The 13032-nt window shown below is 46.5% G+C and overlaps 8 protein-coding genes across 8 annotated transcripts; 5 read left to right on the top strand and 3 right to left on the bottom strand.

The window, feature by feature from the left end:
* Positions 1–76: 76 nt before the first annotated feature.
* Positions 77–1126, top strand: SEH1 (Seh1p; the record flags this gene model as incomplete). The annotated part of the gene is made up of 1 exon (XM_037283449.1): positions 77–1126. The coding sequence occupies one exon, from the start codon at positions 77–79 to the stop codon at positions 1124–1126; it is 1050 nt and encodes a 349-aa protein (XP_037139345.1).
* Positions 1127–1352: 226 nt separating this feature from the next.
* On the top strand, positions 1353–1844 carry GPX2 (glutathione peroxidase GPX2; the record flags this gene model as incomplete). The annotated part of the gene is made up of 1 exon (XM_037283448.1): positions 1353–1844. One exon carries the CDS (start codon positions 1353–1355, stop codon positions 1842–1844), a length of 492 nt encoding a protein of 163 aa, XP_037139344.1.
* A 98-nt stretch (positions 1845–1942) lies between these two features.
* ISW1 (chromatin-remodeling ATPase ISW1) lies at positions 1943–5134 on the bottom strand (the record flags this gene model as incomplete). The annotated part of the gene is made up of 1 exon (XM_037283447.1): positions 1943–5134. The coding sequence occupies one exon, from the start codon at positions 5132–5134 to the stop codon at positions 1943–1945; it is 3192 nt and encodes a 1063-aa protein (XP_037139343.1).
* A 691-nt stretch (positions 5135–5825) lies between these two features.
* Positions 5826–6995, top strand: RRT2 (diphthamide synthase; the record flags this gene model as incomplete). Its single annotated transcript, XM_037283446.1, has 1 exon — positions 5826–6995. The coding sequence occupies one exon, from the start codon at positions 5826–5828 to the stop codon at positions 6993–6995; it is 1170 nt and encodes a 389-aa protein (XP_037139342.1).
* Positions 6996–7167: 172 nt separating this feature from the next.
* Positions 7168–9111, top strand: LSG1 (ribosome biogenesis GTPase LSG1; the record flags this gene model as incomplete). Its single annotated transcript, XM_037283445.1, has 1 exon — positions 7168–9111. One exon carries the CDS (start codon positions 7168–7170, stop codon positions 9109–9111), a length of 1944 nt encoding a protein of 647 aa, XP_037139341.1.
* A 607-nt stretch (positions 9112–9718) lies between these two features.
* USE1 (SNAP receptor USE1) lies at positions 9719–10486 on the top strand (the record flags this gene model as incomplete). The annotated part of the gene is made up of 1 exon (XM_037283444.1): positions 9719–10486. The coding sequence occupies one exon, from the start codon at positions 9719–9721 to the stop codon at positions 10484–10486; it is 768 nt and encodes a 255-aa protein (XP_037139340.1).
* A 208-nt stretch (positions 10487–10694) lies between these two features.
* On the bottom strand, positions 10695–12107 carry ENP1 (snoRNA-binding rRNA-processing protein ENP1; the record flags this gene model as incomplete). The annotated part of the gene is made up of 1 exon (XM_037283443.1): positions 10695–12107. One exon carries the CDS (start codon positions 12105–12107, stop codon positions 10695–10697), a length of 1413 nt encoding a protein of 470 aa, XP_037139339.1.
* Positions 12108–12289: 182 nt separating this feature from the next.
* HG536_0D01860 (uncharacterized protein) lies at positions 12290–12976 on the bottom strand (the record flags this gene model as incomplete). The annotated part of the gene is made up of 1 exon (XM_037283442.1): positions 12290–12976. The coding sequence occupies one exon, from the start codon at positions 12974–12976 to the stop codon at positions 12290–12292; it is 687 nt and encodes a 228-aa protein (XP_037139338.1).
* Positions 12977–13032: the final 56 nt, after the last annotated feature.

The raw sequence follows: 13032 nt of genomic DNA, 5'->3' as shown, positions 1-13032 counted from the left end.
ACTACTTAACAGATATAAAAAATAGCACAGTTAAGAACTACCTCTAAGCTCAACTCAGAAGATCCAATAAGGCCCAATGAAGCCATTCGACAGTGGCCATGAAGACCTAGTTCACGATGTTGCTTATGACTTCTTTGGTAGACATGTAGCGACCTGCTCGTCCGACCAGCACGTTAAAGTGTTCAAGCTAGATAAGGAGAGCGACGCATGGCAGTTGAGCGACTCCTGGAGGGCCCACGACAGCAGTATTGTCTCCCTTGACTGGGCCAGCCCAGAGTATGGGCGTATCATTGCCACTGCATCCTACGACAGAACGATCAAGCTGTGGGAAGAAGATCCGGACCAGGAGGAGTGTTCTGGTCGTCGCTGGACCAAGCTGAGCACGCTAAACGATTCCAAAGGCTCACTGTATGATGTCAAATTTGCACCAGCGCATCTGGGACTGAGACTCGCGTGTATCGGTAACGACGGGACTCTGAGGGTGTACGACGCCCTGGAGCCCTCGGATTTGCGATCCTGGACGCTCACTTCCGAGGTCCAGGTGCTTTCCGTGTCACCAGCAAGCCATCTGCAGTCGGACTTCTGTCTCTCGTGGTGCCCTTCCAGGTTCTCGCCTGAGAAACTGGTCCTCTGTGTGCTGGACCAGGCGCTCATCTACCAGAGAGGGAAGGACAACAAGCTGCACGTAGCCGGGAAGTTGGAAGGCCATGGCGGGCTGATCAGAAGCGTCAGCTGGGCTCCGTCCATCGGCAGATGGTACCAATTGATCGCTACAGGCTGCAAGGATGGCAAAGTACGCATCTTCAAAGTCATCGAGACGTCGTCATCAGCTAACACTACAGCTTCGTCAGTCTCTGGAGATGCTGCAGAAAGCGGCGGCCAGACGAACCCGGATGCTCCCAGCGACGGCACAGACGCCGGGAATATGCCCTGCCCGCCGTTACGAATAGAGTTGATAAGCGAACACGACGACCACAAGGGTGAAGTCTGGTCGGTGTCCTGGAATCTCACCGGCACTGTGCTGAGCAGCGCTGGCGACGACGGCAAGATTCGCCTCTGGCGTTCTACGTACTCGAACGAGTTCAGATGTATGTCTGTAATTAGTGCCCAGCAACGGCAGTCATAGTTAACTGGCCAACTTGGCAACCAGACGTGTCGCCTACGGGCAAGTCATCTGTCGTATGTTGCTATCCTTCAGCCTAGGGTTCTGTTAAGGATGGTCCCATTGCTAAGCGCAATGAAGAATGCTCCCCTAAGGTTACTGTATAAAAGGACAATACGTTCATCAATACCCCTAGGCAGCCTTGATCATGCTGCCAAAGTCCTTGAGGATTGATTGAGTCGGGAAAGATATGTCGTCTGCTTTCTATGATTTAGCACCTAAAGATAATAAAGGTGAGCCTTATTACTTCAGCCAGCTGGAGGGTAAAGTTGTCTTGATAGTGAACGTGGCATCTAAATGTGGGTTCACGGTTCAATACGATGAGCTGGAGAAGCTATACAGCAAATACAGCGACAGGGGCTTTGTTGTTATAGGGTTCCCCTGTAATCAGTTTGGCCACCAGGAACCAGGAACAGATCAAGATATTGCTGAGTTCTGTAAGACCAAGTATGGAGTCTCGTTCCCTATTATGCACAAGATCGACGTCAACGGACACAACGTGGACCCGGTCTACCAGTACTTGAAGAAGCAGAAATCTGGTCTGTTCGGCCTGAGCCGAATTAAATGGAACTTTGAGAAGTTCCTGGTTAACAAACATGGTCAAGTTGTGCAAAGGTATTCTTCTATGACGAAGCCTCATTCTTTGGAGAGTGAAATTGAGAAACTACTGAACGAAAAGTGATCCAATTGAAGTAGGACAAAATCAACTACTCTGTATAGGTGTTTTTATGTAGTCCGGAAGATTATTGGGATGATATCTCAGCGCCGCAAAACTTCGCTTTATTCCACTTTGGCTTTCTTCTGAGCTAACTCAGACTGCTCAGGTTCACTTTCTTTATCTTCTTCACTGGTTTTGGAATTGATTGGCTCCTTATGGTCCTCCTTTTCCATTTCCTCTCTGGCACGCTTTCCGCTTTCATCTTCTTCCTTCAACCTATTTTGGAGGTCTTCGTCGAGCGGTAATCCTGTGTTGAACTCCTTCTCCAAACATTGAAGCAAAGTAGTTGCCCTTCTTGCTAGCTCTACGGGGGTTCTGCTCTGGAAGTAGAAGTCCAGCTCAAACAGTGGACAATCTCTTATCTCATCGCGGGTCAGCTCGTATACGTCCTCTCTGTCGAGACCGTATTTGAAGAGCATCAGTAAAATGAATCTGTCCTCCTCCTCAGAAAACGTTCTTTTGTTATTTGTTGAAGGAGGATGCTTCAACTTCAGGTCACATAGCGGGTTTGAGTACTGCGAGATCTTCCGACGCAATGCCTCCTGTTGCAGTTTTACTCGCTTGATTTTCTCCTCTTCTGCTTCAATGAATTTCAGGTGCTTCTCGTAGTCTTCAACGCGCTCCACGTTACTCCAAAATGCTTTCGCATATTCACGAACTTCGTCAACGGTCTTCCCTGGAGCCAGTTCGGTTGATATTGCGTATATAGAGTTTCTTCCGTATTTGCCTGATGCGGTAATGAACTTTCTGAATTCTGTTTTAGTCCAGTTCGTAAAACCTTCCTTTTCCCATTCGCTTTTCAGCTTCTCCTCCTCCTCCGTTAAAGGTTGTGCGTTGCTTATGGAGATCTTTAGAAGCTCCAATTTCTTGTTTCTTTCTTCCTCGTCAGTTATATCACCGTATGTCGCTTTGACATCATCCATATTAGGTTCGTACTCGGTCTTCTTCGCAGTCCACATACGCTCTTTCTCATACAACATTTTCAGTTGAGGAGGTTGAAGTTGATGAGAATAAAATGCATGTGGCCTTGGCATTCTTGGATGAGAAGGGGTTGAAGCTCGACCTGTTTGTAAAACGTCCTTGTAGTAACCGTCTACTGAGTAATTTTCCTTACGTTCACGCTTGGTTGGATTGATCCACAGAGGGCTTATGATGTCCTTCTGGGTTCTCTTCTTGAAATCCTGTCCGTTCCATTCATAAGCTGAATCTTGATTGAATTTTTGCAGATCATCTAAGCCCAAAGCTGAATACTTTTGATTGAGGGACTGAGTCTTATCTTGCGACTTAGCTAGAAGAGCATCGAGGTCAAATTCAGCGTCCTCTGCCTCCGCATCTGGTTGTGGACTTCCTCGAGAACTGCTTGTGGCACTCTTAAAGACATCTGCTGCACCATGCTGAATCATGGATAGCAACGCATCTTTAGAATCCGCTTTATTTTCCTTCTTCTTTTGCGCCGAGACTCGGTTCTGCTGTATAACCAATTGATCCAGTCTCAATTTCTGCGTGGCTCTTTCCAGGATCTTTTCTTCCACAGAATTGTCGGTCACAAATCTGAAGACCTTCACCTGTTTTTTCTGACCAATACGATGCGCCCGATCCATTGCTTGCAAATCAGCCTGAGGATTCCAATCTGAGTCGAATAACACTACGACATCAGCAGTGGTTAGGTTGATACCCAGTCCACCAGCGCGAGTAGTTAGCAAGAAAATGAACTTGCTAGAATCTGGTTTATTATATTCATCGATCGCTTTAATTCTTTCCTCATGATCAGTAGAACCATCAATCCTGCAGTATTCATACTCTCTGAAGTAACAATAGTCCTCTAAAATATCCAGAACCCTTGACATTTGGCTAAAAATCAGGACTCTGGAACCTTGCTCTTTGAGCTTTTTCAATAACCGATCCAGGACCTTTAATTTGGCCGAATTGTAAACTAAATGTTCGTCTGTTGTATATGGCGGTCCGGGTTCAGCTCCGTCAAACAAGTATGGATGATTGCAGCATTTCCTCAGCTGCATCACTATATTGAGCAATCGTGTCTTCGACTCTTTGCTACCATTGGAACCATTAACGGCATCCAAGTCCTTCTCTAGAATCTGCTTGTACCATTTTTTCTGCATGGCAGACATTCCGACGTAAACGTTCAGCTCTTTCTTCGGCAGTAGCGATTTTTCCACATCATTCTTGATACGACGAAGCAAGAACGGCTGAAGAACCGTGTGCAACTGTTTCACAACCTTGTCCTGATCTTCATCGGTTGTCTCTGATGAAAACCAAGCATCAAAGTCCTGCGAATCAGCAAAAATGTCCGGCAGCAAAAAGTTCAATAGAGCCCAAAGTTCGTGCAAATTGTTCTGTAACGGAGTACCTGTAATGAGCAAGCGATTTTTAGAGCTAAATTCTCTCAAGACTTGGGACAGCATCGATTCCTCGTTTTTGATCCTGTGAGCTTCATCGATAACGATATACTGCCAATCAATTTTCTTGAATGAAGATTTTTCTCTGATGATGATTTCATAAGAAGCCACAGCGACATCGAAATCGCATGCTAGCAACTTGTTACGAACCATCTCCGACCTTTCCTCTTTGGTACCCTGTAAAATAAACGCGTTGACTTCTGGGGTCCATCTGTTCAGCTCTCTTAGCCAGTTATTCAACGTCGATTTGGGAGCGATAACCAGAAAGGGACCCGGATTTTTTTCAATGTACCTTAGATAGCCCAAAAATGCAATGGTTTGCAAAGTCTTACCGAGCCCCATCTCATCGGCCAAAATACCTGCAATTCCATTTTGATGCAAAGATATCAACCAATTCAGCCCTTGAATTTGATACGACCTGAGCGATCCGTTAATGAACTTTGGGGACTCGGTGAACTGGAACGCAATGTCATCCAGCCCAGTTTCCTCAGCTTCTTCGCCTCTCAGCAACTCAGCATCTTCCTCCCGCTCCGTCTTACGTCTTCTCTTATCCTGGTGTCCACTAGTCTTCTGTCTGTTGCCCTTAGTATCACCCTCTAGTATCTCTAGTACACGTTTGAATCGGTCATCCTTGGTAGCTTTGCTCTCGATGAAATGCCTGAAAAGCCCACTCAGCGACAAAAGATGTTCAAATCTCTTCGCCGTCGCCTCCAAGTCGAACTTAGCACCATCGCGATCCTTCAGAAGGTATTGCTTCCTGTTCAGCTCAGGATCACGAGAAGGCACATCCACTTGAAATGGCTTTAGGTCATCCCAGTACTTTTGATCCACAGTCATCTATCAAACTAAGATATCTGCCTGCCAGTATCCCACTCAAAATTCGACGTAGAAGCCGCAACAACCCTCTTGGTACTCTCTAGTCTTCTTTTCACGTCTGGTAATGATCCAAAACCGCATCCAGTGGATTATTCACGCGAGCATGTGACCTCGACGGCATTCCAATAGAAATGCCTTCAGTTCTTGATCAACTGGTCTGGGGTGATCTCCATTCGATACATCTCATCTTTGAAATCATCTCCTTCAGGGCTGACGTTTAAGTGGCATTATCGTGGGCATCTTCATTCCGCCGTAAAAATAGGAAATCCAACAGTGAATCTTGCACCTCTCTTGTTCATTAATCGATGGCAGGATTCAAACCGACTCTAGATAGCAATGAACCTTTCAAGCACCTTTCACTTGCCTTTCTATAGTAATCCTCATAAGCGAGCCGCTGAGATGCTCGGCGGCAGACCCGAACGCCTCTTCCTTCGCTCCAAAGACACATAGTGAACTGTCGTCATCATGATCCTTCACTCACTGCTGGAAATGGGACTCATATTAGGATATATTCTGGTGTTTTGTTCATCCGAAGTGGTTTAGTTGTGATAAGCGCCTAGCAATTGACTAAGCGCAGGGCACTAAGACAGTGCTGCTTTAACAGAGAAAGAGTTGTAATCAAAGGAGATGTTAACGACGACTTCAACGATCAATGGGCGAGTGCCAGGCTGAGATAGCCGTTAAGACTAGGCTGCCTCCATGCTGTCTTCGAATTATTGATAATCAGTTTGTTTTGGTGGGTACATACCGTTTAGACGCAGAAAGTGGTTACAGGACGGGAAGTTTGGAACTATATGATGAGAATCTTGTGCTTTTAAAGTCGTATGAAACGTACGGTGCTATATTGGATGTGAAGCTGTCTCCTTTTGACAGCAAGCTGGCCGCCACGGCTCACTCAACCGGTAACGTTACGCTGTGGAGGATCCTGGCGGCGGAGAGTGGTGACATACCGACCCTGCAGGAGATTGCGAACTTGCAGCTGTTTGATACAGACACATTGATCACATCTCTGCACTTTTCTTCGTTGGATCCCGTATTGCTTCTCGTGACGGGTACTTCTGGAGAAGCAGCGACTGTGGATATAGTGAAGAAGCAGCCGATATCGAAATTTAGTAGGCTGGAAGATGCTTACACTAGTGTTGAAGAATCGGTAGTTGCAGTTCAGGGATGTTCGCAACGGGTTGTAAACAAAGAGCCGCAGCTTTTAACAGAACAGCATTCGCTGGAGTGCTGGACCGGCGAATTTGGAAGTTTGCAGCCTCTACAGGACGTAGTATTCACCGGCGGCGATGACGCTACCATAATGGCCCACGACATGCGGTCGCGAGGGCTGATTTGGTCGAACAGCAGGATTCATGACGCCGGCGTTGTGGCCATCAAGTGTAGCACGGCCAATTTCCGTCAGGCACGTCCCACTTCGATTGTCACCGGGTCGTACGATGACTGCATACGGTTGCTTGAATTGAGGATGCTGGGTGGGCAATCGATATATCCAGGACAGAATACCCCAGTGGCCAAGTTTTGGAGCGAAAACTTGAATGGTGGCGTCTGGAGGTTCTGCGAGCGCCCCGAAGCAATTGGTGGTGCTCCGGGGGTTGATGAACTTCTCGTTTGCTGCATGTATAATGGTGCGAAGCTAATAGGCCTGGATGACCGCAAGATGCAGCAGGATTTCTCCTTCACTGAGCTAAGTTACCTGAAACAGGGCCATGATTCGATGTGCTACGGCGGTGACTGGTGTGAGAATTTTGTTGTCACTTGCTCATTTTACGATAATTCACTACAAAAGTGGCATCCTGACAGATCAGACCTGATTCTATAGAGTTTTTAGCTTATCTTTTAACCATTTATTCAATTTTCTGCTCGTATTTTCTGTCGCTGGCGCTCGCAGCGGGCACAGTTAAAAATTTTATGTAAGCTCATCGCTATAATTTGTCAGTGTTTCCATCAAACAGGTCGATTGAGCACCTCGATAACGTTACCAAGCTGGGATTATGCCTCCTAAACAGCAGCCGAAGAAATGGAAAGCGCCAAAGGGACCAAAGCCTATTCAGCGGAAGAATAAGAATACAATCGGCCTCGGGAGAGCTATCAAGTCTGCCCGTCAAAAGGAAAATGCTGTTGAGTTCCTGCCAGATGGTGAGATGAGATATACTACTGAGAAACATGAGGCAGATTGGGTTAAACTGAGATCTGTTACTCAAGAATCGGCTTTGGATGAATTTCTAAGTACTGCGGAGCTTGCTGATAAGGATTTCTCTGCAGATCGTCATTCAAACGTCAAAATCATCCGTATGGATAGTGGTAATGACTCTGCAACGACTCAGGGCTTGTCAATATCGAATGAAAAGCGTGAGCTTTTGAACGCTAAACAGAGGGAACACGCTCGTGAACTGATTGTTCCTAGGAGGCCGGCTTGGGATCCGGACATGACGAAATATCAACTGGAAAGACGAGAGAACGACGCATTTTTGGAATGGAGAAGAAAATTGGCTCATCTGCAAGAATCCGACGAGGAGCTACTGCTGACGCCGTTCGAAAGAAACATTGAGGTATGGAAACAGCTATGGAGAGTGGTTGAGCGTTCTGATTTGGTCGTACAGATCGTCGACGCAAGAGACCCTCTGTTATTCAGATCGATGGATCTGGAAAAATACGTTAAAGAACTGGATGATAGAAAGCAGAACCTGTTACTGGTCAACAAAGCAGATCTTTTGACTCGGAAACAGAGAATAACATGGGCGAAGTATTTCCTATCAAGAGGCATTGACTTCACATTTTATTCAGCGCTGAAAGCGAACCAGCTCTTGGCGCTCCAGGAAGAACACGGTGAGGACTATCAGCACGAAGAGATCCAAGAAGAGGACACCAGTGACGGAGAAGTAGATGCGGAAATAGACGCAGAAGTTTTGGAGAGCATTAAAATCTTGACAATTGCACAACTGGAGGACTTATTCTTATCAAAAGCTCCAAAGGAGCCGCTAATGCCACCATTACCAGGCCAATCACCGATGATCCAGATTGGTTTAGTCGGTTATCCAAATGTAGGTAAATCTTCCACGATCAATTCTTTGGTTGGAGCGAAGAAGGTGTCTGTCTCATCGACGCCAGGTAAGACTAAGCATTTCCAAACTATCAAACTCTCTGACCGCGTACTGCTATGCGACTGTCCTGGTTTGGTTTTTCCTAATTTCGCTTACAGTAAAGGTGAGTTAGTTTGCAATGGTGTGCTCCCCATCGACCAACTGCGTGACTACATCGGGCCATGTACATTAGTAGCTGAAAGGATACCCAAGTATTACCTGGAAGCAGTCTATGGTATACACATCAAAACGCGAATGGCAGGCGAGGGCGAAGAACAGGCTCCACCCACCGCGCAGGAGCTGCTGGTTGCATACGCTAGAGCTCGTGGTTACATGACGCAAGGTTTTGGTTCAGCCGATGAGTCGCGAGCAAGTCGTTACGTGTTGAAGGATTACGTCAATGGTAAGCTTTTATACATCAATCCTCCTCCTCACCTCGAAGATGACAGGCCATTTACCAAAGAAGAATGCCAGGAGTTCAACAAAGAACTTTACGTTTTCGAACGCCTACCGGAAAGTAGACAGGAACAACTGCGTGAAGCTCTCAAGACAAAATCTTCAGATGATTTCGACCTGGCAAGGGACCTGGCTCAGTTAACCTTCTCCGCACATATAGGGGCTAAAGATGGCGCAGAAGCTACGAGCGTGACACACGGTGGTAAGCAAGCAGCTCTCTACAACGCTGCCGATGACGTGGACAGAGAATTTTTCCAGATGAACGGTGTGCAAGGAAAACTCACTTCGCCGTTTCACAAGAACCAGGTGGCCGATGGCAAGAGCAAGAAGCACAACAAGGGCAATAAGAAAATGAAGAGGAAGGCGGAGAGAAACGCTGGATTGCAGGCTTACGAGTAGATTAAATAACGAATCTTTAAGCATTTCATCAAGCCCTGGGTTAACTATGACCGTTGGTTACCCGACTCACAAAAGCCTTTCTTATAAGGCTGAGTTTGAGCGTGAAGCCGTAAGCCTTTTCCTATCACTAAACAAGTGAGGGCCATTTCATAATTAGAGTGTTCATTTGGATTGGGAGGCGGTCTTGATACTTGGAAGGTGCTTGTTTGCAATATGTGAGAGTTTTTCTTGCTGCTTGAAGTATTTCCTTGCAATTCAGTTCCAGTGCCTCCTCAATGCATTGCATGCATATCTAAGTGACTTCTTGGCCCAGAATGGTTTTACCACGCCCTTTTCGCTAACAACGACTGATTAATCCCACAGTTCGTGGTTTGATAGTAGGTGGGCGGAAATTTTGATATTGCTTCTTGAAGTATCGTAGATATCTGCACTCTATTTAGGCCTCAAGATTCTTTGCAACGAGTCAGTCGATTCTGCCTGTTCTTGAGTTCATGTCACTTGAATACGCTACTTGGGAGGTTGGGTGGATGTAAAGCTTATCAAGCCGTTAAGCCTCAGACGAAGCACAACTTCCTTGCGCTTGTTAGCGAATAAGAGAACCAAAGCGATGACTGAAGCTGTAAGAACTAGTCTTCGCAGGGAGCCGTTAGCTAGTGAAGACCCCTTCGTTTCATACCTGGTCAATACTAAAGTTTCTGAGAATCTGAATATACTAAGAACCAAAGTGATAAATGAACAACTATGCCCTCTGAATGGCCAAAAAAGAGCTAATTCAATCGAGCAGTTCCAAGACGGGTATCCTGCGATCGCATTTCAATGTTTACAAAGACAGCATCTGATGCTGACACAGATGACAGACGAATACCGCAGGGCCCAACATGAAGTTAAAACCAGAAGATATAGCGTCGACTTCGACAGTCCCAGGAGTGAAACAGACTTGGCGTCTATCTCTGATCAAGCATCAAACGAAGGTGGGATCGAACAGATTGGCAGCACTGCCGAATTAAGACGACGTCTGTTGGGTAAGAGGGCAAATGAGAATAGCGCTTTGGAGTCTGAAAAATCAGCAGAAAGGCAACTCGAGGATCAGGATAATCTACAAAATGGTTTAATAGAGGATATGACGAAACTAGTGGGCAGTCTGAAGCAAGGCGCGGTTGCTTTCCACAATGCATTGAATGAAGATAAAGCAGTCTTTAGCGCAGCTGAAATTGGAATCCAGACTGCCTCCACGAGTCTAACGGATATCAGTGGGAAACTGAGGAAGTACGATAAGAAGAAGTTAGGTTACATCTTTTATATCACAGTTTTCCTCGCTCTATTCTTCGGCCTTATCGTAACGTTCATTATAATACAGCTGTTCCCGGCTCTATAGTTGAAAGAATCAAGTAAAAGAGCAACTGCATCTAAATAAATCCAATTGGGATTCGTAGTTTTACCTTCAGGTTATCAGTTTTAATTATCGATGGTTATAATTTATGTTTGGTAGCGCAAACTGCACTCATTCATACTACTGCTAAAATTTCTGTAGCTGAAAAGACAGCTATTTATCCGCTTTTAAACACTATTATACATTATGCCTCTTACTTGACGTCGATCATCAAGTCATTGTCATTGACTTCCCCTGACTCGCCAACGAACTCTCTACTTTCTCCAGCGAGTAATTCCCTTCTGATCTCCGGCCCAATGTCCTTGTGACCTCTTTGACGAACGGTCTCAAGCAAGAAATCTCTTTGATCCTGAGTGATATCATTCTTGTACCTTTGAGCAAACGCTAGGAATGCTTTGTGCCATACCACAGGCAGCACTGCAACCGCATTCTCTCCGTTGCTGCCATCCGCCAGTGTTCTGAAGCTCATAAAGTAGTAAACACATTCGTCAACGGTCTGGTATGGCAGAGCGTACTTTTTATCCAGCAGAACTTTTATGAATACCGTTGTGGCTGGCGAGAACGGTAGCTTCAACAGGTAACTCAAAGCCGCTGAAGAATGTAGAACAGGCACGGAAACTTTTGCCAGCACACTGCCAGCTATGGTTGCCTCGCGCACATTGCAGCCCTGTTCGACCAATGGGAAAAGGAAGCCTTTGAAAAAAGCGCTAGGCTTATACAGTGATTTCTTGAGAGCTCTGTAGATATGATAGTTCAACGAGTGATCTTCGTTGGTCTCGATGTTCTCGCGGAAGCGTTCGTAAAGGACAAGATTGACAAACTTCTGGGCTTCTTTGGCAGTCATGTTGGATACGAAAAGCTTTGTAGCCTCGTAGACGACATGTGGAGACCATTGCTCTGGATTGGTAACGTATAGGACGTCCTGCCAATTCCTCAGCGATGGTATAACTTTGAACAGTTTTGGAAGCTTACCATGGGTCCACGTCTGCAAGATTGTACCCACAGTGGTGTAAGCTCTGATAACTTTCTCAGGAAGGGCCACACCTTCACCTCTTGGTGCTTCGTAATCACGCGCCTCTCTATCTTCAGCCATCACTTCATTTTCGTGCTCCATTTCTTTCTCCTTGATGGTTGCCATGATCTTATCTGCCAAATTATAACTGCCACCCAGAGAGTTATAGCCTTCAGAGCCTCTCAGATACTGCTCAAACACTGCAGCGTCCTCCTCATCGATATCGACTTCCTCTATTTCTTCTTCAACGTCTTCGCCTTCCGGTTCAAAGTCAGAAATATCACCTGCGTCTTCATCAGCGTCCTCCTCCTCCTCCTCCTTGTCATATGCTATAGTTTTGAACCTCTCTGACTCATGTCTCGCCAGTTCTGCTTCTGCTTCCTCCTCCTTCGAGATCTCGTCCTGCTGCTCCTTTGCAAGCTGTAGAATCTTTCTAGAAGATTTCGAGTCAACGAATCCCTCATCCTCCGCCTCATCCTGCCGGCCTGTCTTCTTCCTAGGCACCTTTTTCAAACTACCCTGTGCCGAATCCAGATCTTTCAACAGCGGATCGTGCCTCTGCTTTCTCAATTTCGAACCTGATGCTTTTCCCATCTTGAATGATCCCTGCTACCCAACCAACTGGCCTCTAAACGACTGCTAGGACTGTATATAGCCTTCTAGTGTCTACTGAAGCTCATCGCAGACTAAAAATTTTTCCAATACTAGCGATGAGCTGCGAAAAAACAGGTTCAACTACAATGAACATATAAAAACTCCAGTAAGATGTTGCAATCTCAGCCTGGCTGCCAGTTTGGTTCTGGCATCCCATCATTTCCAAACATCGTTCTGTAGATTTGAGCGAGCCAGATCACTACGGCCCCAGAGCCCGCCACATATAGCGCAAAGCAGACGACTGGGCCGGTGATCACACAGACGTCCGCTGTGGTGCTCAACATAACCATAAGAAAAGCTCCCGTCTTGAGAACTCTTATTTTCGCTGCGCGACTGTCGGCGGCGTTGCTCTCGATGTAGCTCGACAGAAAATCCATCGCCAAGCTCTTTCCTGCAGCGTTCGCCGGAATCTGCAATGGCGTCTCGCCACCCCGACGGTCTCCATTCAAAGCAATCGAGAGTGCACTGCTTACCTGTTTCAAGTGTGCTAGAAGACCTCTCATGGTCCTGTCACTGCGAGCAATCTGCTCTGACTTCAGCGCCAGCAGCGACTCGATCGCCGCGAGTGTGGAGGTTTGTTCAACGAACTCTTGCTTCAGCCTCGAGATCTGGCATCTGACGGTGCGCAGCACCTGTAGAGTTTCGTACAGCTTTGCATGAGGGGCCCTCCCCTCTATATACAGCAGGCAGAGTATTTCTTCAGCAGTCTTGGTGACGCCGTCTGAATGGGCAGCTGTTGCTGCACAGCACTGCAACAAACGGCTGAGAAAAAGCACAAGCGCAATCCCAGCGATTTTCCATGGTCTCATCGCGCTGAAGAGACCTTATTCGGGCTGGTTTCTTGCAATGTCAGCGATATTTCAGC

Source organism: Torulaspora globosa, chromosome 4, assembly GCF_014133895.1.
Source record: "Torulaspora globosa chromosome 4, complete sequence".
In the NCBI taxonomy this organism is placed as follows: Eukaryota; Fungi; Ascomycota; class Saccharomycetes; order Saccharomycetales; family Saccharomycetaceae; genus Torulaspora; species Torulaspora globosa.
The sequence above is the reverse complement of the archived record's forward strand: the minus strand, read 5'-3'. Positions and strand labels throughout refer to the sequence as shown.